Genomic DNA, 26,929 nt, shown 5'->3' on the forward strand with positions numbered 1-26,929 from the left:
GTGAGGGCATAAAAACATGTTTTGTAACTTATTGGAGAACTTGTGAACTAAATAGAGATTTGGTTATGTGATGTTATTGTCGTCCATATATATTTGATCATGTTTGCGTAAAAGGATTTTACCTGAATGCTGGTGTTTGAAAAGACCTCAAAGAACTGAACAAGCTTATTATCATCATCCATGTCGTCATCATCATCAGCAGCCGGCTTTGTTAGGCTCTCAAACACTTTCTTGACGATGGTTTCATTCTCTAAAGCGCCACTCTCTGGATCCAGGAGCAGTTGTGCCTTTTGGTTTGGTGCGAGAGAGTCCACAATTTCCTCCTGGTGGGACAAAGAAAATGTTTCATATATTTTCATTGAAACTTAAAAAAACAAACAGGCTTCTTATAATGTGGTCTTCTCTATTGGTGGGAGATGTTTACAATCCTGGGTTTACCTGCGATAAATTGAAGACTCTGAGTTCGGCGTAACTACACAATTTCTTGAATGGGCCAAGGTTTATCTCCAGCCAATCAGCGGATGTTTCAATGCCGTTGTTGCATTCTAGGATGTATGGAGTTTATGTTAGCACATTTGTGGTGACAGTTTTTGCATCGTTTTATGCAAGCCTCAGCTTGTAACAACTTTTGACCATGTGACAAATCTGCTCTCAACCCCTACCTGGTTTGGTGATCATATTTGCAGGGTTCTTCAGGTATTGCAGAAGAACAGCTTTTAGTTCTTGCAGCCTTTTCCGACTCATGCCCGCGTAAACTCCGGACAATCCTTTGACACTGATCAAACAAAGCAGATTTATAATTCAAAGCACTCCCTATGTTCACAATGGAGGATTTCTGTTGTTGCCTGATTTAATGAGACTTACACAAAGCGATAGTTTGTGCAGTTTAGGTCTCCTGTCACTGTCCTGAGCATCCGAGGACTGAAGTTTGGAAGGACAGGTTTCAGTTTCACAACGAACCAGCTTTTCCAGTCATTTTCTTTGAAGGTGCGGAACTGGGGTCTGATTATGGCAAATGTACGATTCATGATGAGATCACCGGCATCAGCTTGTAAAACTGGGGGCTGTCAAATTGAGCATAAAATGACGATTAGATAAATGTTATTTACTGAGTGCAAGCATTGGACGACAGAGCAATCCACTCCGGACCCTCAGTGTTGAGGAACAACCTACCACTCCTTCAGCCAGCAGTTGAGTGAGAAACTGGTCCAAATTTTCCACAAGATCTCCTTCCTCTAGTCGGTCAAAGATTTTCACAATTGTGCGTGTGTCATTCAGGGCCCCTGAGCTCCGCGACAGCTCTGCTACCTGACCAGGGGTCAGTGCACTCAGTGTCTCCTCCTGTAAAAAGGGGACCATCGTTTGATCAAGGAAGAGTACGAGTCAACATGTTGGAAAATGTTTAGGGCTGAGTGGCCTCTTCATATGCGCTCTATACTTACAATGGAAATGTTTGGATTGAGGCTTTGCAAATCCTGCACTGTTGCAAATTCAGAGAAGCGGCCTAAGTTGTCCTGCACCCAGCGTCTGCTATCGTTGGAGGATAAGCGGCAACCAGGATCTGCAAAGAAAAAATCAAAAATGGAAATCTTTAGACTTGAGACATCTCACCACATGAAAAAATATACTTTAGGTGAAAATCTGTACCTGATCGGTTAGTTCTTGAAAGGAATGGTTTGATCAGGTGGGAGAAAACGTCTGGCGCTGCATTACGGTCCATGGATGTACTTTGGCTGTCGAAGGTTCGGATTCTGTAATGTGACATAAGAAATTTAGAGTCAATCAGGTGAAACTATTGCACTTTTGTTATGTTTAGCAGTGTTCTATAAAACTGAGGCTTACACAGCGTGGTAGCTGGAGCAGCTGAAGTTTCTGGAGCTGAGACAGAAGAGAAAGTTGCGCGATGGGGAGGCTAACAATGGGCGGATTTGAGTTTGGAACCAGTTTCCAACAAAGGTCTGATTTTGCAGCTGTGCGCTGTTAAAGCTGGGTGTTTGTATTTCTCCAATTGCTTCAAGAGCCGTTGACAAGGACGGAAAGCTCATGTTCCCAACCTGAAGAAAATAAAACAACAAATTGATAACATCTTTGCACTGGAAAAGGCAGCTGATGTGCAGCAGGAAAAAGAGATTTACCATGCTGGAGAATGTCTCAAGAGCTGCGTCAAGCACAGGGGACGCTTTCAGGAAGAGGAGCTTCCAGACCCGTGCGGGTTCCTCTGGGCCTCTTCTTGAGCATTTCAGGATGTTGGCTAAGTTGTTGGCTGTGATAGTCGTAGCCTTGAAAGAACATTGTCAGGAAAGAGCAATGTATTAGAGACGATATGCATGTGGCAGTGGGGGAATATTGGAATTAGATCTGATGTTGAGTGAAACAGTTGAAATCAGACATTCTTACCATGGAACAGGCGTGCTCAGTGACTGTGTAGTTGCATATTGTCTCTGATGATGCGTCGGTTGAATGGGTTTGTCCGAGTTTTGACCTAACAAGTCACAAAAATGTTGTGTTTACCCACACATGCATAGGAGACCCAAACTACTAAAAGCGGACCAAGTGGCTTACCTGTTTACTCCAGAGCAGATCAAGTCGTCTGTAAAAGAACATTTGTTACATGTGAGAAACTTTGCATAAATATCTGGGCCACATTTGAAACGTCTTCATTGATCACAAACTTACCATCGACTTGGGTCTCTTGGCACTGTGAAAAAGAACAATTTCATTAGGGTGTGAAAAGTGTCATGATTGTAGTATTCCCAAGATAAAAAAAAACAAGCCCTACTCATTTCATTTTAAATGTCAAAAACTGATATGTAATGGGTGACAAGAATAACACTGGGTATTTCTAATTGAAACTAACTTACCTCAAGTGTAGCTTGATCTGAACAACCTGCACAAAGACAGAATCCAAAGGAAACAAGTCATTACAGCAGTCAACAGAATCAATTTGTATTTTTTCTTTTTATGAGAGAGGGGTTATTGTGAATATTTGTACTTACGAGGATATCTGGCCCTTAGTGCTTGCTTAATGACTTCAACTTTACGGAAAGGAGTCAGAGGCACAGAGACCGAACTTTTCACAAAAGCAGAGTCTCTGAAGGAAGAAGACAACAAACGTCACAATTTGAGCAATGGTTTAATTTACATAAAACTTTCCACAGCTTTTAAAGGTATTGCCACTTACATTTGTGCATAGGATTCACAGCTGATGTTGGCAGGAATGAGCTCCAGTTGACGGATTGTGAAGCTCGGGATCAAAGAAAACAAGTACAAGAACCAGAGTTCATAGTCTTTGGGCTCAAACTCTTGGAGCTTTGGAACAAGCGCTCTCCAGGTCATATTTAACATGATGTCTCTTACTCTTGGGTTTGTTATGTACGTGATGTTTCTCTGCATAAATAATTTGTATTAATCAGTAATTGCAGTCTAAAATACATGGTACACATTCATATTTACTCTTCTACCTTTTCTATAATGTTTGAAAACCTTTGAAAGAAGTTTTTGAGGTCCTCCATTGCTTTTGTGCTGTCAGATGTTATCCTTTCAAATATATCAACAACCATATTTCCACCGCTCTGTGCGTCCAACAGCAACTCGTCTTGTTGCTTTTCCGTCAGTCTTTCCATTACCTCCTCCTATGGAATAAAGGCATTTTTAACCATTGTCTTTTATTTTCATGTTTTTCATTTTACTTTTAATAATTTCCTTACCGCAGCAAACTTGTTGTTAAGTCTTTGTAAATCTTGGAGTGTTGCAAAGCCTGAAAAGTTTCTAAAGTTTTCCCTGAGCCATTCATCACTTCCATTCGTGTTTTGAGTGCATCCTGCATTTGATCTCATCAAAAACCTCTGAATAAAGCTTTGGTAAATAGATTGCCTTTGTGTCAGAGTCATTGAGTTGTCATTGCTTAACAGATTGATTCTGCAGGTGGGAAAAAGAAAATCGTACATTTGTATTATTATATATAAAAAACATAGACATTGAATCAACATACAAACATTTCTAGATCTTAAATTAATATCACATACATCAATCACATTACAGTTTAATCAATTTCATTCTGATTGTCACGGATTTCATTTTTTTTTTTTACTCATTTGCTCTGGACATTTTCTGTGCAGATCAAATGTTGACTATTTCCAGATTAGTTCAAAATTTCCATTTCCAAACGGCGCTTTGACTTTTGTGTCTCATACTTACATCTCTTGGTAAGATCTACAGCTGAAATTTCGGCTGCTCAGCTCAATCCAAGACTCTTCATCAGCAAATGGCAAAAGAGGGACCATCTTCGTTGAAAACCACAGTCGGGTGAAAACGTGGTCACTCAGGTCGCTCTGTTCGAGGTCTTTCAAAACATCAAACAAGTCCAATAGACCTGACACAGACCTGTTGTTCCCCTGCTGTAGAGGTAAGCACAGGGGTTGGGATTTCATTGTTCACTATAGCATGCTGTGCAGTTTTTAAGTTGCTTTTTTGTTTACCAGGTCAAGAAGGACTTTGAGCGTGGAAGCAATAATCTGCTTGAGATTTGCCTCCACGTCCCTGGTGTCATTTGCTGATGAACCTGAATCATTCCGGGTCTGACAGTGGAGTTGGTCAGTGAGTGCAAAAACAGCAGCTGAGATCTGAGGGAAAAGGCAGATTGTAATTACAGGTAGTTGAACACTAGAGGGCGGAATGCACTTTCACATATATTGGCATTGCCAGTGTTGGGGTGGAGTACCTTGAAACTATTTAGTTACACAATATCGAATACTAGCTTTAAAATATATTTTGTAACATATTCCGTTAACTGGTCCAATCAGAGTAGTGTATTCTGAATCCACCGAATACTTTCACGTTGATCTACATTATATTCATGCATTAAAGCGTGCAGCGTGCATGCAGCTACACTTATTTTTTACATCACTTGTTAAGAACGTCTTTACTACTCATTCGGAATGCAAACAAGTACTTTGCAAATGCCCACAGCCCAAATAACATAGAGTGAACAATTTCCCCAGGTGTTTTGATCTTTTCTCACTTATTGTTGTGAAAATGAAACAAAAACGCAATAATTAAGTAGTCCAAATTATTCCTTTGATACTAGGAGGACATTAACTGTATTCCAACATCTTTTATTCTAATCTCATACTGTATACATGCCCTTACCAACAGACTTAAAGGGATATTTCAGTATTTTTGACATAGGGCCTAATTTCCCAGTTATCCAGAGTGTTGTTGATTTCTGGAAGACATTTTTTTTTGTAATTAAAGCAGTTGCGTGGAGCTAGGCTAGTGCAAGGCTAGCACATTTCTACGGTATCAACTAGCCTGCATTAAAAACAGTCTGACCTACTCCACAGTGAACCTGAGGCAAATCACTTATAACGTCAGACTAACCATATAAATGTCTGTGTCAATAGAATAATTTTTGGAAAATAACTGACCTTGTATCACATGAATTATCGGATTTTGAGGGACTATTTTCTAGCAGATCACTCCGCCACCGTGTAGCTTATACAAACACGAAGCTGATGCTGCTCAGATATAAGTTATTTTAAATGCAAAATGGTTAAAATCTATTTACACAGACATTTATATGTTTAGTCTGGCGTTATAAGTGATTTGCCTCAGGTTCACGGTGGAGCGGGTCACACTGTTTTTAATGCAGGCTAGCTGACATCGTAGAAATGCGCTAGCCTTGCATTAGCCTAGCGCCAGGTAACTCTTCAAATATAACAACTGCATGAATTACAAACAGAAATTCTCCAGAAATCAGCAACACTCTGGATAACATGAGGCCCTGTGTCAAAAATCCTGAAATATCCCTTAAAGTTTCATCTTAAACATCATGCCAATCGGATGGACTGTTCTAACTTTCAGTTAAGGAGAAGAATAGTCTCTCAGTTGTTGCTACCCATTCTGGACAATGCAGATATTCTGCCACATGTTTACACTCTCTTGATGTGGTCTTCAACTGCCTGTGCTGATTCGTCCTTCGCTGCCTATAGGAGACATCATTGTGTGCCAGTTGTCCTGGCTTGCACCGTCAGCCAGAAGACAATACAACTGGCTACAGCTCATTTTAAATGTATTTTACTTTCAATATTCATATTATTTCTCCAATATAGCCTTCGTCACAACAAACATATCTTCTTTATTGTCCCTAGAGTTAAGAGAGGCATTGGGAATTATGCTTTCTGTGTTAGGGCCCTTCGTGACAGGAACAACCTAGCTTCCAGCTTCCATTCGCTCACTTACGTCGTTTCCTCTGTTTCGAACTGCTCTGCTAACACATCTTCAGAATACTTAAGATGTTTCTAGCATTTCATACTTATCAATATATGTTATGTATGTGTGTATATATGAATGTGTTTATGTATGTATATGTACATATGGTCAATCTGATGTCACCAAGTAATTAAGAGTCCAGGGCCAATGTTCAAGCAGCCAATCACCCTAAGCCTAGCATTGGTCTTGGGCAAACAACTTTACATTGACCCTGGACTCTTAATTACTTGGTGATATCAGATCCACCATTAAGATACATACAGGTGCTCGTCATATAATGAGAATATCATGAAAAAGTGCACTTCTGTTATTCAAGTTTAACTGTGAAACTAATATATGATAGACTCATTACACGCAAAGTGAGATATGTAGCCTTTATTTGTTATAATTTTGATTATTATGGCTCAGCTGGTAAAAACCCCAAATTAAAATTAATTATTAAAATTATAATATTTTCAAAATAGACTGTTACAACAAATAAAGGCTTGACACTATGTCACTTTGCATGTAATGAGTCTATATAATACATTAGTTTCACATTTTGAGTTGAATTACAGAAATAAATTAACTTTTATTAACTGAGGAGCACCGGTAGAAATGTTGACTTCTTCAGTTATATTTGTAGTAATTGTGCAATATGTAATATGTTACACCAGTGGTTCTCAAACATCTCACACTAAGTACCCCTCTTAAAACGCTTGCCCTCCAAAGCACCTTCATGCTGAGTCCTAGATCAAAAATGTTGTGTGTGTGTGTGTGTGCGTGGTGTGTGTGTGCACGTGTGTGTGCGTGCGTGTGTGCGTGCGTGCGCTGCTTGTCGCTTACCTGGCGAGTGGCATTCTGTGGACTTTTCTCCTGGCAGGTTCCTTGGAGAGGTTTGCTCACTCTAAATGTTCAAAGCAGAATTCATGTATTAAACCATGACACTGGTAATTAAAATTCTAAGAATGTTTCCTGCATACTCACCCAGCGCCTGTGAATCCAGGCCCTAAAACAATGAATCAATCATAAGTATCACATCTTTATCATTATACACTATCATTACTGAAGTAGAGGTAAAACACAGTGACAAACATAATTACTCAAGTAAAAAGCAAACAACAATTCAGCAAAAATACTAAGTGAGTATTCTGATATATCCAAAGAATAACACCCTGGAGCTAATTCTTAAGATACAATACAATAAAGGTTTTTCAAGTTTGAATGATCAAAACTTATACTTGAGTAAATGCACTACCACCCTCAGGAAGAAAAAAAAATCACTTTACCTTGAGTTGTGTTCGACTAAAAAAAGAAAGAAAAAAAATGCACTTATAATCTGAAACATTTTACTGAAGATTACATTTCTGTTTTTTTTTTGTATGAGGAAAATACTTACTGATGCTGATATCAGGGTTGCCATGAAAACTGGATTATAAAATAAAAAATCAAGTTATAATAATATATATATAATAATTTACATCATTTTGCACAAATAGTGACACTTACCAAGCAAGATGGGATCAAGCTTTAGGACCACATTTAAGGTCCTGCAGCCTCCCATACTGAGAAACTGGCTGCTTAACTCTACGCCCCAGTATACTCTTTCCTTTTGACGTCTTCAATTCAAAAAGCAAACTGTGGATTTTATGCAACAAAACATAAATAACACATGCAAATAAAACAATGCAAAATGTAAAAATCACAATGTAATTTCCTTTTTGCATGTCATTACCTATTTGTTTGTTTTGCTAATGTAGTATATCAAATATAAAGAAGAAGCTTTTAGGTTTCAATAGTTTTACATTAGTTATATGCTATACAGTGATAACTAAAGCCTTTTCAACAAAATACCCTTCAACTGTTTTATGATTAAGTGAAGTTGCAGAGAGCTGTCTCACCTGTGTTGTCCCTGTCACTCTCGGTGAAAAGTGAGTGGCGTCAGGGCAGGTGAGGCAGCTTTAGTTTGGGTGGAGTTCTGAGGCCACATCAAATTCAAAATATGCTGAATGCATAAACCTGTCATTAGCAACATCATTATACGGTTGTGATGAATGATATAGGCTACAGCAATTGTGAGAGCAATTAATGGGACAATGTATCAGTTTAAACAAGTAATTACTTAAATGCATAGTAACATTATTGTTTAATGGGATTTCTTTTATTATTGATAATAAAAATGATAATAGTTTCACATGCATCACCAAGAGAGTACTGCAAGGACACATTGTGTGTTATTGTAAGGATGGGGTCTTTCTGTGTGACTTTAACCATCCATCTGATAATACTTAGTAGGGCATCTTCTCTGTTTCACAACCAATAAAACGCACAGGCCTTATTCAAGTCATACCACTTTGAGAATGTAAGGTAAGCAGGGTTGGGCCTGGTTAGAATGTGGATGGGAGACCATGAGGGAAGGTGGAAGTGCTGATGGAGCAGATCAGTCTATCCCAGGGAAACTCGGACTGTACGTGGTTTATTATGTTTTGCATGTGAAGAGAGTATACATGTTTTGGATTATTGTGTTTGATTAGAGCTATAATTTAAGAGACCGGTTTGGTCTCATTGAAATCGATCCCCCATCCCTCCATTGTAATGGACCTCTCAGTTAATGATATATGTCGCTTGAATTTTGACGACAAAAGATTACAAGTGTGGTATTGTTCGGCATGATAAGTTTTATTGTTGAAGAAGAAGAAGAAGAAAAAGATCTTTATTTATATAGCGCCTTTCACAGACGTTGTTGCGATCCACACATGTACAGAATTTACAGCTGCACTGACAGGGTTCCACCTACAGCATGTATTCCAGTGTTCATACCTGAAAGAGTGTTTGGTTCAGTGCTGTCAGACAAGTGATACATTGAGGTATAGAACACACTTTTTGCATGATATCTTGTATAATACTGGTACATTTTAGTCCACTTAAAGTTATGGTCTACTCTTGCAGATACGTACATCCCTCCGAAATTCCCCACTGGTCTAACATTTTCTATGGTTTGAAGTGGTCACAAAAACACTGAACTATTCTGTTTATATATTTTAGGTACAGCTTTAACATACGTCAGGCAATGCCAATAAAGCAGACTTGACTTTGAATCACATGATGTGTAGATGCAGTGAAAGTGTATTGTTGCACTGTCAGTGAACAATGGCCTGCACAAATCACATACCACATTGACAAGACTAATCTACAGTTGTCATACTGTTTGGATAATATGAGTCACTCCATTGAGTATGAAACAGATGCATTTACAAGTCATACAGTGAACGAAAGTTGCTCAAACAATGAATGAAGCCTCTTAAATCTGCCTTGTTTACATACATTATTTTTTATTTGCATAGATTTTTTATTAATAGAGAAAATACCATCATCAAAATATGTACAAACTATAGAAGAGACTTGTATATAATGCAACATCAGACATCAGATTCTCACATTTTTAAATCAGGCATCAGTTCTCAACCTTGTGCTATTATAACCATTCATTTTTGGACTTGGAGTTCTGTAAACAATTTGTTGTATCACCCGAAGCACTTGCAATAAAGCTCCTGTCACCACTGGTATAGTATATGCCCCTAAGAAAATTAAACATTACAGACAGAAATATATTAAAATGCGACAATTTGCATTAAGTACTTTTTTGTGACCTCAGAAAGTATTTACTGAGAGTCTTGCCTCTACAGACCTGGCTCGTGACTTTGCAGGGGGCGGGGCACCGCCAGCTCATCTCCTGGGAGTTATAATTTGCTTAAACTGAAGGTAGCTCAACATAAGGGTTCATTTTGATAACCCATCGCAAAGAAACTGCGTCATCTGAGTCTTACTGAGCATCAGGAGCATGTTCAGAATCACGGCACGGTTTATTTTTCAGCGTTTCACCACAGTTTGCTTTTAACATACTATTATACCCTGAAATCTTCCACAGCATGCCTTTCATGAAACCTTACCACATGTTTGAATAATGCCGGAATAGTATACATGATAACTGATCAAGCTGGAACCGACCAATAAATACAATCAAAATACAAGAGTAGTTTGCCCTGCACTATGAGAGCTGATCACTGACTTATTTCACAAACTACTGCAGTTGCTGGCCTAATTTGAAACCATGGTAACAGGAGCACAAGGCAGCACCAATTTTCCAGAGGACAGCATCTCTCCCTGTCGTTCTCTGTCTGGACACTGTTGATAAAGTTTGAGTCATACATGTAGGATACTTATCATTTAAAACTGAGCCTTCTCTTGCCAAATCACCAAATTCATCGATGGTATTTGATCACAAGGAACATAATCTGAGGGAAACGTCCCGAGTCTGAAGGAGTCAGGGAGGACTTCAGTAATATCGCTGTTGTCACAAACGAGCCGGGACATCGACGTTTTCACCAGTTCGGCTTTCTGATGCCGAGTAAACTGACCGGCAGCCTCCCACCAGAACCTGGAAAATACCACGAGATAAAACATAAAAGTCGTTTCTTGATTATTGATGTTCTTTGAAAAGCAGCACAATACCTATCACCATCACGCAGCACTTTCATCTGTTTTGCAATCAGACATGAAAAAAGAGGACCGGTTCTGGAACCTGGCAAAAGCTTTTCAATAAGACCTCCAAGCCACACATCGATGTTGTCTGGATCTTTGTAAAGACTGAGAATCTTCTGGGCAACAGTTTTATCTCCCATAACCTCAGACAAATCTTCTACAGTTTTAATGGGCTCCAGTCCACAGAAGCTTCGCCATTTGTTGTAACCTGACAACGAAAACACAATGTCAAAACAAGTACGCCAGCATTTTGTTCCAGTTCACATTGTTTTTTGTTTTGTTTAATTGTTTTGTGAACCATGGGTATTGTCAGTACCAATTAGCAGGGCAGAGTTGGAGCTCGACATTAGTATTACCAAAAGTATGTTGTTATGAAGTGGTTTATAGGTACAAGTGACAACAATGGCATGGTGTGCTGTCAAAGGGCAGGGCATGTCCATGGGAACTACACTGACAGGTGGATTTGTTCATCCAGAGTCGAGAGCATTAGTTAACCCTGTGCCTGAGCCGCTCTTACCCGGCACTGCGTGGTCGCGGCCTCTCTGCAGATTGAGCGCCGCTAAGTCCATTTGTCGAGGAATATTGAGGACCACCAGTCGCTCAGTGAGCTCCTCTGTCAGCAGCATGTCTATGTGAATAGCTGGTGCTGCAGTCCCAGTGAGACCTCTTAGGATTGGCTCAATTCCCCCTAAAGACACAGAGGCATGTGAATCTATTGTAAATCATCCATTTACATTTTGTACACACCCAAAATTATCTGATCCCACAAATTTAGGATGACAAATCTCTCTTCTATAAAAAGGTTGTTTAGGTATGTGGCGGGCTTTGTTAGTTTCACATTCAGCAAGGCTAATATCTCCTAAAAGATTAAGTGAAGCTGTAAATATTATTGTAATACAAATATGTAAAAGATCTGTCGGTGTTGGATACTAGGTTTACTGTTTACTGTTGACACTGACCTTCTTTGACGATCCTCCAGGGGCTGAAAAATGTCTGATGCAGCCGGAGATGTGGAAAGAGCTCGTGTTCCTGGAAGCTTTCGTTGAGTCTCCGGAGGATTGGCGAGATAGTTGCGTGGCCAAAGCGGAATGCTGCAGTGGCGAACACATTGGAGGCAGAGGGATTGACTGCTGGGTCGTATCCTCCGTATGGTCCGATGTGATTTTCAAACGACTGAGGACCGACAATCTTAGGAACGTAGTCCCTCAAGGTTATGATCTACGGGGAATAAAAGAAGCGTTGTCAAGCCACTGTGTTCTGATGAGAGCTGATGCATGCTGTTAATTAACATTCCCTCGAGTCTGAAGCGCTGTTGGAAGTAAAAAAACATATTCTATGCTGTATTTATAAAGTAGGACACAAAGTCACAGAGAGGTTAGCACTATACACTACAATAATGGTCCTATTGGATAAGACTATTGATACATTTACAGCATTTTGCTGATTGATTGATTGAGTTTTGAGTGAAAAGTTGTCCGTTGGTGTATGTTACTACCGATCCAGACCGTATCTGTCAATTGCTCATGCTGGTACGAGCATGGGCACCAATATGGACTGTTTCTTAATAATGAGAGTTGCTAAATATATTTCATTTAATATATTTTCCAATTAAAAATCACACAAAGATTTTGTTTTATATGTATTTTTTCATCCAAGGAAACATCAGGCTTTCACAGAGTATGAAGATAACTGGTGGCCTAACCATTTGTCTTGCGAGCCGCCACTCCCTGACAGTCTAAGTGGCAGCCAATAGACAGTAGGCTGCAGACAGACTTGCCATGATGTTGATCTCCAAAAGTGAATCAATTAATATTAGAAATTAGGGTGGGAGAACCTTAAATAAGCCAATTTTCATGCTTTTTTATAGTATTTATTAATGATTTATGTTCAAACATAACCCATTAATAAATAGACATCATAGCAAAGTCCAAAAAGCCCAAAGCCCTTTGTTACAAATACTTTGAAACATAATACCTTACTGTAGCCTATCCCTTGTAGTTACCTTCTACCTTGCACCCACTACTGTCTGCTAGAATGAGCAGCCTGGGGGGAGTGCACTGACAGCGGCTGGGAGAGTGCCATATGGTCCGAAAATCCAAAACAATGAGCTGGAAGAGCCTGAAAGCTGCAGAGTTGGCTCTTTTAGAATCACTTCATTACAGGGCTAACTTTTTATGTGACTTTGGGAATTTACTGCATTCATGCAAAAACAGTGAACTGAAAGCACTTTCTTTCTAGGTCTATACTTCAGCAATAGAAAAAGATTAGTTAATGGTGACCTAAAACAGTGATCGATGGGAGCTGTGTGTTGCGTTTGCTCACTCATTATTGTTGTGTGTGCTGCCCTAATATATGAAAGAAGAGGACTAGTTTGCATGCTATGTCTTGAAGAAATATACCACATGAATGTAAGCATGTGTAAAAATAAGAGACCTCTCTATTTACCACTTTTCACAGTCAATGCTTTTGTTTTTGATGCACAGATGAACTATCCTGCTTATATATAGCTCTGAAAGAGGCACTTACAACTGGAGTTTTATCATGTGCTAGTTGCTGAACACTCATAATTTGCAGATAATTAAAAAAGAAAAGAAAAAAAAAAGTCCACCAAAAAGCTCCTCCAAATGGCATAACAAATATCTACTTGAAAATTCTTGTTGGTAATCTATGTATGATTTGCATATAAATCTTCCCCTTTTATAAACAGTCATGTTAGTGACGGTAAGTGGCGCCACTGACTGTATAAGAATGCAAAGATTCCCTGCGGTACAGACTACACCTGCAGTGCTATCAGAGTATGAAGTGGCTACTTGTGCAGCTTATTTCCTGTAATTGCCTTGTCTAAGTAGCAGAAATCGGTGTGACGTTTGTCAGACCTCTGCGGGACATTTTTGCAAGCTCCATCTGAAGCAGCTGCAGTCTGATAAAGAGGAGGATGATATGATGCATAAGGCTCTGCACAAGTGTCTAAGAGCAAAGATGTGAATCGATGCCTGATATCGATCAGACGCAGTTTCTATGAACACAAAGAAACATAAATCAACTTGAAGTCCTTTGATAAGGTTTTTATTCTCTGTAACAGGTCGCCTCCATCACGGCCTGACAGGAATATATGCGCTCAGTCTTCTTTATTGTGACAAGCAGCACTGCAGCAGGTATACACCACAGAATTAGATGTCAGATCAACTGTCTTTAAACACGAATAAGTATATTCAACGTCAGATGCTGTGAGCCTGGCAGGAGTTGTGACTTTTTGGCTTTAAATGCTGTTGAATCGCTCTTCCTCAGAAACCTGCCCACTTCAGAAAGCCCTCGGTGATGCTCAATCAGCATCACCAGCAAAGTACAGTTAGAGATGTTCTTTGGAGACGCTCTTAGAGTCAGATGACATTTTTAATTGCTTATTCAGGGCACTGGAAATGCTTACTTACTGTATACCTAAAAGTTAGACCATGCACACCAAGAGGGTATTCTCGCATTTCTCGCATACACATCTGAACTGAAACACTGGCGAACATTTAAATCAGACATTTCAGATGAAAGTTTTAAAAGTACAGCCCAGACAGCCCTAAAATGAAGTAAGAGGCTTGCATTTTACCGTGAAACTAATCTGGGGGATTTTCAAAGTTAGTCATGGTCGCTGCTGTAGTATGTAAATCCCCTACCTGCCGTCCCTTCATCCGTGCAAATTATTTCAAGACGTTTTGTGTCACTTTGACCCTATCTTTCTTTTAATATTTTGTCCCGGAGCTGGTTAAAATTAGGGGGTTTTAATCCACCGGTGCAGTCAAATGTCAGCTGCCAAATCTCACAGATTAAAGACTGCATTTCCGCACTGCTTCAGGGGTATGCTGCACACACAGTGAAGTAAAATATCGCTCCAGATAGAACTGAAAAACAAAAGCAGAGAGGAGATATGGCTCTGCGGTGAAATTAGGCTGAATTCCTTAAAGACCAAACACATAAAAGCTTTGGTGGATGTAAGGAACTTTTTTCCCATCGATATTTGATTCATCGTATGACAGTCTTAGTTAGGAGTGGTTTATGATCTGGTAAGAATGCACAGTCCAGGTTTTTTTTAGCATGTTCTATTGTTTGAGGCAGTGTTTCCCAGAACAGTATTAGGTGTGTTGGTAATTATATTTTGGTAAGATCAGGCTGCACCATCGCCCTAACACAAGCAGTTCTCATCTGATTTATGAAGGACACGATGCTGGGCAACTCCCCTGACTTATAGAACGAAAGAAGTATGTCAAGTTAGTCAAGGTTGAGTCATTGTAGTAATTTGTTCCATTTCCTGATGGTCCAGTTCTATTGCATCCACCTGCCACTCGCGCATCTGCCCCAGTGTTCAATCATCAGTGACGTAGTGGCATCTACATGGGCCTGCAGCCTCCCACTGACAATTCTTCTACTAATACTATACTGCCTTTCTCTCAAGATCAGCCGGCTCTAATTCTGAAACTTGTCACAAATGGAATAAACTCTCAGGCCTTAACTTCTTTATCAAACCTACAAAACACTTTTGACAGAAGCAAAAGCACACTGATCAACAGTTGAAACACAATGGTAACACCTTCTTTTTTCCGGATAAACACCAAAGTGCTACACACAATTATCACCATGTCTATGGACCAATAACGCTGATGACAAAACAGACTAGAAGCTCTTTTAGAGACAGACCACAGAAGGAGAAGATTGTGGGTCTATAATGAAATGAATAATGAATATCCAGTATACTGTGATCTGAGCCAGGCCCTGATCCAACACAATTAATTCAACAAAATAAAGCATTAGAGTGTCACATATCAGCAAAATTAATCTGGCTAAAAACATTTTAACAGTTGTACAACTAGTTTATGTCCCCTAATGGCACAAATCTTAAAGGGGCTAGATGCAAGTTTGCCATTTTATACTCACTACTGCCACTTCAGGTCATACGTGTAACTGCACCTTCTATATTAAGCTTGTGCATGACGGCACTTCAGACCCGAATCAACACCTTTTTGAGTGACAGTTCATGATTTTAGAGGCAGTTGTGGTGAACAGGGGCTGGGCTCATTCTACACATTAGGACATGGCTGGAACATGTAGGGGGAGGAAAATAAATTAGTTTAACATTTTTAAACTCTGTGAAGTCCCTTTAAAGTGTGTTAGATTTGTGCAGTATCTCGACTCTCAACTGAAGGGTCAGGACCCATAAGTGGGACGCAAATCCATTTTCATTTTGTGATCTTTCCAAGAAAACACTTTTAATCAAATGAAAAAGTGTAGAAATACTGTTGGAGTCTTAAAAATAACTGCTTTCAGCTTTATAGGTGTTTTTAACATTCTGAAATTGTTTGCGACTTGCACAACCTTTGCAAATGATGCACTAGAAATCCATAACACGTTTTAGAAAATCCGCAAATGCAATCTTTGAAAATAGAATAAAAAAGATGGTCCTGTTTGGCCAATTTTGAGGAACATCATGTACCAGAACTCAGTAATCAATGCGAGATAAAAACACAATGCAGATTGCTTTGGAAAGTTTTACCGTGTCAGAGGAGTGGTTCAGCTAGATTTTATAGCGGTGAATCATCTGCAGAAAACAGTAAAAGTCTCCACAATGTACAAAACATAAAACACATTGAAAGCGTTGAGACAAAACACTAGCTTTTGTCAAACAGCTCAGACGGCTGTTTTAAAGTTTAGTTTAATATTCAGTCTTTCATAGTTTCTTTTATGACCTCGACATTCAGTATATTGTATATCCTAAATCTCTTCAGTGTTTTTGACTTGAAAGGGCAATGTGAGTGGAAAAAAATGCAAGTGTTGAAGAAGTCATACTTGCAGTAGAAAGTTTTAGTTTAGTGAAACAAGAATATTTTGTATGACTCATTAGTACTTGATTAGATTTTGCGGAGACAAGCAAAATTTTTACTCAATTACTAGACAATAAATCAGAGGTAAGTCGGAAAACTTCTTGTCATTGTGTGGGGAAAAAGTGAAATGACCAGTATTTCCAGAAAAGTAAAGTAAGGTGTGGCTGTAAAAGAGGTTTAGATGCAAACTTAGCATTTGACAACTGCTTTCTAAGTCTACTCGTGTAAAGGCGAGAAAGGGCATCTGGCGTCAGACAATTCTCCAATGACACTGTTATATCTGAAACATTTATTTGAAAGAGAAGAACCTTTCCCACATCAGTAGCTTGCACAACGCACATGGTTGATCGATTTGAACCTTATCTGACCCGCTCACCTGGTGCATTGCTCCGATGATCTTGCGTGTCTCCTGGTAAACAGTGTCTGAGCTCCAGTGAGCGTTGAGGGCCCTCAGCTCCTGCGCGATGCGGTTGTGTTCTCTGAGCCATACAGTGTGGAGGGCAGTGAGGGGCAGGCCTTCATTCGCCCGACTGTCTCCCGCGTTAAAGCACTCCACTCTGGGCTCCCCCGCCTGCCGTGTGTCCTGCAGACAGCCAGAGGGCAAGGGGGACACGGGGGGTAGGAAAGGGCGCCCTCTGGGGTCACTGAACTTATCGTGGACAGACAGTTTTCCATCCAGACCCCGCAGAGAGGCCTGCAGGTCATCGGTATGGCCATAAACAACAGAGGCATCGATGAAGGAGGTGATGGAGTTCATCTGTTGCCGCTGTAGAGTTTGTTTGAGGTCAGGATCAGTGGAGCAGGCCGGAGAGGAGCGGTGGAAGGGCATGCAGCCATCACTCGTCTGAAAATATTATTCATAAAATATTTTTTTTTCATAAATGAACCGGTCCAAGAAGAAAACAACTAAAAAGTTTATTAGAACAATATAATGTCATGTGTGTACATTTTGAAGCATTATTTTTGTGTAGTGTCAGCAGGAACATGGAGTCATGGACTGTCTGGGAAAACTGGAGGTCAGATGAAATAGTATTTTTCATTATGTTCAGTAATGTAATACTCATAGCATTCTTCAAACACTGAATTACCTTTACAGGGAAACATGGATGCACATTGTCGCACGTGTTGAGGCAGGTCATGCTGGTGGTTTGTGGGGTGAAGGTGATGTCATGGTCAATGTACTGGCCCCACTCCACCAGCAGCTGGGAATATGTGTCATCGGTGGGTTTGCTGGAGCTTTGCAGGATCTGCTTGCTTACGTCCCACACCTGTAACATAAGGAATGGTCTCTAGCATTTTGGTAGCAAACTGTGTTTTCTTCCAAGTTTGGACGAGTAGGGTTTACAGTTGTAAAGAGATAATCCAAGCCAAACACTGTTATCAAAGGCAAATATCATCTCTTATGTTGGACCTAGATCAATACTTGATTACCCAAGAGGCACCAAGAGCACCCCCCCGCCACCCTTCCATCTGCAGCACAGTGGAGGCGTCACAAGAGGCACTACAGGAAACAAAAAAGGGGCAAGCGAAGAGCTGGTGAAAGGCCGTTGTGGTGCGGAGTGAACTGCGCAGGAGGAAGAGGAAAGAGGAGGAGGTGGAGCTGACCGGTGCAGGACACCACGCTCTGAAACAGGGACAAACCCAGGAGGTGCTGCACCGCTGCAGAGGATCACTGAAGGCAGGCTGCCAGGTGTCCTCCGAGTACTCCAGTTTCCCCTACCTCCAAAGGAAGGGGCTCAGGCGCAGTGGCTCAGGACTAACCCAACACCTGAACCTAATTTTGTTGTACAACCCTACAATGACAAATAAAGCACTGAACTTAACTTAATGCTCTATCAACAACTCTATGTGAGGAAACACTGTGTGTTAATATGATGTGTTATTACATTAAAGGAATAGGCCACCGTTTTTACATACTGAGATATGTTCTTACATTAGCTTAGACGAGTTGATGTGTACCTGTCTGGTCTTTGTGCGTGCGCTCAGTCACGCAAATGTTGTTAGGTATAACCCCAAACTGGGGTGAAGTTAGAAGCTACCAAGCTGTTCGATGTTTTTGTAGCCTGGTAGAGCTGTATCCCCCACCTCCTCCTCTTTGTGTGTCTTGGTGTGGCAACATAGGTGTAGGGAATCAGCTCTGGGAAACACTCTCTCTACTTAAGCAGCAGACGCACACCACTCTGTCTCTCTCTGTCTCTGGTTATACCTGTCCAGGTAAAGCACAGCAGCCCTCTCTACCTTTCTAAACAGCATACACTTTAATCACTTAACTTGATTCATATTTACCTTAAAACAAGTGTTGTACATTTGACAAACTCTCTCTGGTCTCTGGTTATAGTACCAGTCCAGGTGTGTGGAAGGGGGAGCTACGGGCGTGGCCCTTAGGAGAAATGAAGTGGGTCGACGGCTAAACTAAGGTCCCATAAACCACAGCCCAGCAATGCCTTGCGTCACCGCTGCATCGCCTTGCCATTTGGACCAGCGGAATTGTCCCAATGCCTCCACTGACTTCTCCCCTTCCCGACCATTACGCACACCTGCACCTTTGGACAAATGCCCCATTTTATCATACCTTTTAACATTATAACCTTTTGTAACAATAAAACTTAACCTTTTAAACTAGAACCCGGCTCAGCACTTTTGTCCACATATTTGTTGGTCAGACAGAACTCTGGGCGTTACATTTTCCCTATTTCAATACAGTTATATGAGCCAAGTGTAGTTACACAAAATCAAACATTGTCTAAGCGGATAAAAAGGGTACTATATTGCAAGGCGTAATGACATAGGAGCACTTCGACGTTCGCGCAGCAATATCTAACTTTACTGCACGGATTACTACACCTTACAATATAGTACCCCTTTTTATCGGCTTGAAAAATCGTCATGTTTGATTTTGTGTAGGTAGACTTGGATCGTGTTAAGGCTCACGTAACTGTGTTTAAATAGGGAAAACGTGGAACAGCTTGGTAGCTTCTAACTCCCCCCCAGTTTGGAGCTATACCTATGCTGGGAGCGGCTAAATGCTAACAACATTTATGTCACTGAGCGCACGCACAAAGCCCAGACAGTTATGCATCAACTTGTCTAAGCTAAAACAGTGGCCTATTCCTTTAAATTTGTATTTGGACCATGGGTCGACATGATAGGTTGTAAATTGGGTCCCAAACTACATTAGTTAAGAATCACGTTTCAAATGTTTTGTGGTTCTGCTTATATTGTATCACTTGTCAGAGAAAAAATATTTTAACCAGTTCTGTTCTCTTTCATTTTCCTACTCCAGATAGAAACTCCACTTTGGCATTTAATTAAACTGATTTATGAAATGTATTTAATAAGCAGGCATGCTGTTAACCCAACTTCACATTATGAAGGAGGTCGTTAGCATCAAAGATTATTGCTTTTCTCAAACACATTAGTAAATGAATGCAGCTCTATATGGAGGTAAATAAAGAGGCTCCATACAAATAATGTATATTTGATGAGTTTCTTTTCTCATTAAAGAACCCCCGTGCTAACAAGTGCATAAATTACTGCAACTGCAAAGAAATGAGCTTTGTTAGTAAGAGAAAGAAGTGAGAACTAAAGGCACTCGACTTGTTTAGTATGGGATGCATTCTGAATGGAAAAGGCTGTTATATGTTTTAATATTCTGCTAATTCTTCACTTTTTTACTCATACGAACAGAGGTTATTAATGTTATCCTTACATAAATTGAGGAAGCCTACAAAACAAGGTCAAATCGACAGTAAGATTAAAGGTTTGCTTTTATTGCGAACCTTAACATCAGAGGAACAGGTCATGTCAGGAGACTGCGATGGCCTGTTAGCTTTGGTTGTAGGATGAGCTGACTTTATGTCTAATTGTGTCCCCAGACTGTGGTGCCAGCAGCGGTTTGCAGATTACCGAGGGAAGTTGGAATCCGTTGTGGAGGCGCGCTGAGTTCCAACCCTTGGGTTCTCTCTCCCCGTCCTCATATTCTGCTGGAAGCCATCTGACCAGTGCGGTGTTGGCTGCTCCCCAGAGAGGATTTTGCCTGACAAAAAGAATCAAGAAGCCTCTCCAGAAATACGGCACTACCTACTGCACAGGGCTCCAACACACAATGACAACACCATTTGTCTTCTTACGGTTGTTAAGCACAAATCATTTCAAAGTCAAGTTAAAGACAGGCACAACGTTCAAAGCTAACGGCCGAGAGCACAGACTTTACAAAGACATTTCCGCTATCTCGCAATGATAACAGTGCACAGGCCTAAACAGAACATTCTAGTTCTGGTGTAAATGCAAAACCATGTTGATGTGTATTACAGCTGCTAATCCGGATTCGCAGTTCCCCCTAAATATGTACAATGTAAAATAGCGCTTCAGTCTTGAGCTGCTTGTGTCACCTGTTGTTGCAGAGTCCGTTGATGGAGCGGTACTTTCGGTGCCGTTCATCCTGGCACATGGCGGTGCTCGGGGCACAAGGGCACTGGGACAGCACGGACATCAGCTCTACATCATCCCACAGCAGCAGATCTAAACATCATCATGAGACAGTACAGGACGCATCACCCAATGTCAATCTGTCCATAAAACAACAGAAACTGAGGGAAAACGTGTTGGAAACAGTACAAAGTCTGCCCAAGGCATGAAGCAGGACAAAAACACACAGAGAAAAACAAGACCAAAAAAGGACAGGTCAAAGCTAGAACTCAGAATGTGCTAATGTCGGACTATACTAAGCAGAACCTTTTTGTATTTTGTACAGTTTATTGACCCAATAGGCCCTGTCCTGAATACATTTGACCCTTGTTGCTTCAGTGCAACCACTCTGGAGCACTCAGTGACCATTAGGGCAGCACAACATTATTGATTACTATTTTTCTAAATTATACATTTATACTTTGTTGTTACATCTACTGGGCCTATTCACCCTGAACGGCCAGTATCTACCAGATTTAAAGCAACAGCAAATGCACTAAGCTTGGTTTCTATTTCGGTGAAATGCAACAAATGACTTTCCGTAAGTTTCGCTTTTGTAAATATTAGATCTACACCAAAAGAGGGCAGAGCCTGGGAGGGACTGAAGACACACCCCAAGAATGAAGAGCCGAGAGGCAGACCAGACTTGACTTCACCTACTGAGCTGAGAATCATTTAAAACTGCTCTGAACCTCTTTGTAGAACTGGTCCCCAGCGAGGACTGAATGCTCTTCTTATGTATATCATGATGAAAGTTTTTCATCACAACTGGTCCACTTCCTAGTTATCTCTATCACAATCTTGTATCTGTGTTACTTGTATCTCAGTAACTTCGTCAAGATCAGAATCAGAATTGCATTATTGGCCATTGTTAGTGACGACTAACTCGCAGGTGATTTCAGCCTACCCACAGTTGTGCTCAAAAGTTTAAATACACTGACAGAATTTTTGACAATTATGAAAGATAACACAAAAAGGTTTTTTTCCGCTCATAGTTAGTGGTTGTGTGAAGCCATTTATGGTGTAAAAAGTTTGCTCTTTTTAAATCATAATGAAAAAAGAAACTACCAAAATTACCCTGATCCAAAGTTTACATGCCCTCATTCTGTGTATTGCTCCCTTTAGCATCAATGACAGCTTGGAGTCTTTTGTGGGAGTTGTGAAGGTTCTGTAAATAATCTAATGGTAAAGCGGCCCGTTCCTGTTGATCATAAACCTTGGATCAGGGTCCTTTTTGGTCTTTCTTTTTTCATGATGATTTAAAAGGAGCAAACTCTGTTGTTTCACCATAAATGACTTCACAAAACCACTGACTGTGAGTAAAAAAACATTTCTATTTTTATCTTTCATATTCTTGGAAAAATAGTCAAAAAATCAGGGTCTGTAAACTTTTGAGCACAACTGTATGTGTGTTTTAGGTTAACGGGGAAACAGATGCGAAGAGATTGGAAAATACACAGAGAAAGCCCCCACCTGGCCTGGAAATCCAATCCTAAACACTAACAGGAAGCAAAAGAACCAAATAAATATGCTAACCAACAAAGATTTAGATAAAAATGCAACCTAATTAGAATTGAACTGCAAAAAAGCTCAAAATGGATTGTAGAAGAGATTTTCAACTGCCCGTTTGAAAATCACAACTAATCTGAATATATAATTCAGAGGGAAGGGATACCATTCGGGGGCTCACCACTCAGAGTGTGAGAGTGTGAGGATAATGCCGTTTGAAACATCTGGACTGTTTATTCAGGACATCACTCTTTTCATATTTCCCCATGGATGTGATGAGACGAAGTGGAGTCTATACCTGCCTCTGTCACATCCCTCTTGTATCTCCGTCTCACTCGGCTCCTGAGCACTTGAAAAGTCGTGTGAAAAACCTCCGCAGCCCGTGACAGCTCCAGCGTCTGCGGCTCCGCCTTCCGCAAGAACATGGACATGTGCGTGCTCCGTCTGCTCCCAAAACACATGAATGACTATTTGCTCCACTACGTTTTGGTACATTACGCATTAACCAGTCCATTACCTTTCCCTGGAGTGGAATAGTGCCCCATTTACAATTTCCAAACCTTCTTGATATGATGAAACTAGCAAGTCTCTCATTGCTGTAGCTGAAACAAATGATCAATATTTCACATGCACAAAAACAAATCAATAATCACATGTAATTCAACATATTTACTTACAGTTTAATTCTCTGCCAGTTAGAAATGGTACATGAAATACAAAAAGGCAAATGAATCTAATAAAACACAACATTATGGCTGAAAACATCAGGATCACCGGCTTGGTCTTCTTCACCAAAAAGCAGAGCGGACATGGTTTTATATTCTCATAACAGCCTTCCCCTTTTGCCATGCTAAAGTAAACCTGAGCATCCCTCCCTGCGTTGAGTTTTCGGTTTACTGGTCTGCAACAGCACTCACAAGCAGGCAATATGTCAGCCACTTCAGAATATGCCAAGCTCCGGAAAAACCTCGGAAAACAACAATTAGAGAGAGGAGACAAGGAGGAAACAGACATCCTCCTGGGAATGGAGATGTTTTAAAGAGGGCCAGCATACACCATCAGATGTGTTCAGCTTTGAAAACAGTGGCACAAAAAAAAGGAATATGATAAGACTCCAAAGAGAAAAAGCACTAATGAGGAGCTGCCTGTTTAAACTGTCATTCCAGCAGATCCATTTGTATACATATATTAACTGGATATCACAAAGCTCTCTGTTCAGCTTTGGTGACTGTGAAAAGTACATCATGTAGTTTCCTTTTTATAAACGAAACAACACAGGTATAGTCGAGGCATCGTCACTGGAAAACATGTAGTGCCCAGATTTTGACGTGATGGTGGTTGAAACAAGTTTGCTCAAATACCTTTTCTTTGTAAGTCAAAGTGGAGGGGAGTAAATGAATCTAAATCAAACAAATCAAATTGGAATCTAAAATAATATAGACATAGCAAGTAATGATTTATAGAGGGGGAATTTCAGCGCAGAAATTATACAATGAAGTTGTCTGGAATTTAAAAACTAAAGGAGAGCTAGATAGGCGAATGTTTTGAACTGTTCATAAGGAGGCCTAATATGTAAGAATATGTAAGAAAACTAAACCTAGGTGTGATTTTGAGAACAGAAAAAAATGATTAAACATCACAGAGCAGACCTTTGCTATGTGAATCCCTCAAAGTTATTTGTTAACATTTTTCCAGTTTGCATCAAGGATCCCCCCAGCTGCGAGTGTCACAACCCATTGACAGCTGAGCAGAAGCACTTGAAATGTACGCTCCACGCGCCTCTGGTGCAACGCTATGATCTCAGTGTGTGGCAATGGAGCCAGTGGAGCTGGAGACCACTGTACTGCTGTCGTCACGGCAACTGCGTCAGACATCGAGGGAGGCAAAACAAGGACAGGGCTCCAGACTACAGTGTGGTTGGTTGCACTGGTCATTAGGACATTATTTAGGCGTACAACTTTAAAAATGTCTTCTACATGTGGAGTGCCCCAAGGCGCTATACTTGACCCTCTTTTGTTCTCCTCCCGCTTGGGTCGATCTGCCGAAAGCACAGTGTCATTTTTCATTTCTATGCTGACGACAGTCATGAAAACAAGGAAATGGTGACTACACCAAACGTCTTCTAAAATATATTGAGAAAATCAAAGCTTGGATGCCCTTAAACTGTCTTCATTTTAATGATAAAAAGACAGAGGTCCTGGTGCTTGGTCCAAAGGATGCTCCCCCCTCTCGAGTCCCTGAGGTCCTTACCGAAAACACACAAGCTCAATGTGACACTGGACAGTGCACTGATTAGCTCAGTTGTTAAGTCAGTTGCTCACTTTAATTCATGCTTTGTTACAAATCGCTTGGACTACTGCAATGCACTTTATGTTGGGCTTAATGAGTCGTCTCTCGTCCACTTGCAACTTGTCCAAAATGCTGCTGCTCGGCTTTTAACTGGTACCAAAAAACACACATTGTAAACACTGGTTCCCTGTTCCTTATCGCATTGAGTTACAAAACCTTCAATTTGTTTTTAATTTCCTCCATGTTCTTCTTGCCCCTCAGTATCTGTGTGACCTGCTGCAGCCCTACTCTCAGGTCAGTAGATTTACTGTCCTACGACCAAGAGGGAAATCATAGGGGATTGCTCTTTTTCAGCTGTTGGTACACAGCATGCACTGGTCACTTGTTCTACAAATAATTAAGGATTGGATATTTAACAATGCTGAAAACTCCACTGAAATCCTAAGTTAAAGTGTTGGCAGACAGTTTGAGCCTGAGCTGATGCGGTGAGGCTGTTCTGAGGCTGATGATGGAGCAGTACTCATCAGCAAAGTACAGCTTAACCTTAGCCTTAACTAGAACACAGCAGCAGCAGCAGCAGCAGGTGAGCAGAGTGAGTCTCTTTTCATAACTGTAGAGATCTTAAAATGCTCATCTGATTAAATTCTCCTTGGCGTTTGAGCTGTGCACATTCTGGTCAGTGTTTGCAGTGATAAGAGTTGGCGAGGCCTTACAGGGATCCAAGATAGCCCTCGCTTGTGCAACCAAACCAACCATTTTGGTTTATTTGCATCATTTAAGCGCACATTCCTAAAAACAGAGTAAGCTGATACTCAAATTATACACTTATTACTTATTACTTAGCTGTATACTCTTTCAATTCTTCTTTTATAAACTACATTTTACATTATGAAAAATGTTTATCACTGATCTTTTTAGTTTGATGCAGAAGGGTTTGGGTGTGGACAATAAATTGATAAAAATAGAGGAAAAAATAGAGGTACTATTATGTATCTTAATTAACTTAAATGGAATGTAAATTATGGTAAAGGGCTGGTGCACCAGTGCAACCGAGGAAAAATATAAAGCTGAACAGATACACATTTTGGTCGTAATTACAACCAATTTGGGTCCCCTCTGAAGCCCTGATGGATCGTGAATGAGCAGGTCAAAATCATAGCAGGTTTGCAGAGCAAATACAACTTCAATTGAGATAATCTGTATCATTGCAAGATATTTACCAACATAAACAACTTATTACGGTATTAAAAAAACAATTGTCATTTGGAAATGACAACAAGAGCAAAACAACTGAACAGTGTGCTCTTTCCATCCTTATATAAATCTATATCTACTAGCTGAGACCCGGCCTTCGGCCGGGCCTCGCTAGTCTCCACATTTGATATTCAGAGATTGTGAGAGACTACAAAGAAATGTCCAACCCGTCACACAGTTTAGCTGTAGACCAGTGGTTCCCAACCCATTCCAAAAACTATGGCCACTACAAATGAGTAAAAGAATGAAGGCTCAAAAAAATTTCAAACAAACTGCAATTGGAGTGTTTGATGCACCCGTGCTCCTCTCTTATAAACTACGACAGTATTTTCGCTAAACTCGGGGAACAGGATTGAAGAGACAGTGGAATAATTATGGATAAATATTAGGGGTTCAGCTCTAACGGTTTGGTTCACGGTGCAGGACCCGTGGTTTGGTGCATCACGGTAGTTTTTTTTTTTTTAACTGAAATAGCCTAATGATCGTTATTAGACAGTATTTATAACCTTACAATAAAATTGGCAATGCGTTCAAAGCTGCTTTAGAATCAAATATAGGCTACCTCTGGGCTCACAATACGTGAAAGCAAAATAGAAAACAAAAGGTACAGCAGCAAAGGAAAAAAAAAAAGGAAAAAAAACTACGCAGTGCAGGCCATGCGCTCGTTAAGTGGTTTCATTTTCGCTTTTACTCACACGGAGGATAAATCAGTCGGAGCAGCGCGTTTGATTAGAGGCTCGTGTTTGAGCAGATTA

The 26,929-nt window shown here is 40.4% G+C and overlaps 1 protein-coding gene across 1 annotated transcript; it reads right to left on the bottom strand.

Annotated features, from left to right (window-relative positions):
• Positions 1-10,467: 10,467 nt before the first annotated feature.
• On the bottom strand, positions 10,468-23,179 carry tpo (thyroid peroxidase). The gene is made up of 10 exons (XM_079573035.1): positions 23,149-23,179; positions 22,930-23,075; positions 21,047-21,176; positions 20,562-20,691; positions 17,744-17,923; positions 17,032-17,499; positions 11,751-12,009; positions 11,309-11,479; positions 10,762-10,999; positions 10,468-10,687 (listed from the first exon to the last, which is right to left on the bottom strand). The coding sequence occupies exons 2-10, from the start codon at positions 23,060-23,062 to the stop codon at positions 10,477-10,479; spliced, it is 1,920 nt and encodes a 639-aa protein (XP_079429161.1). The 5' UTR covers positions 23,063-23,075; positions 23,149-23,179; the 3' UTR covers positions 10,468-10,476.
• Between the last annotated feature and the right edge of the window lie 3,750 nt (positions 23,180-26,929).

This window comes from Gobius niger, assembly GCF_951799975.1.
Source record: "Gobius niger genome assembly, chromosome: 16".
Classification (NCBI taxonomy): domain Eukaryota; kingdom Metazoa; phylum Chordata; class Actinopteri; order Gobiiformes; family Gobiidae; genus Gobius; species Gobius niger.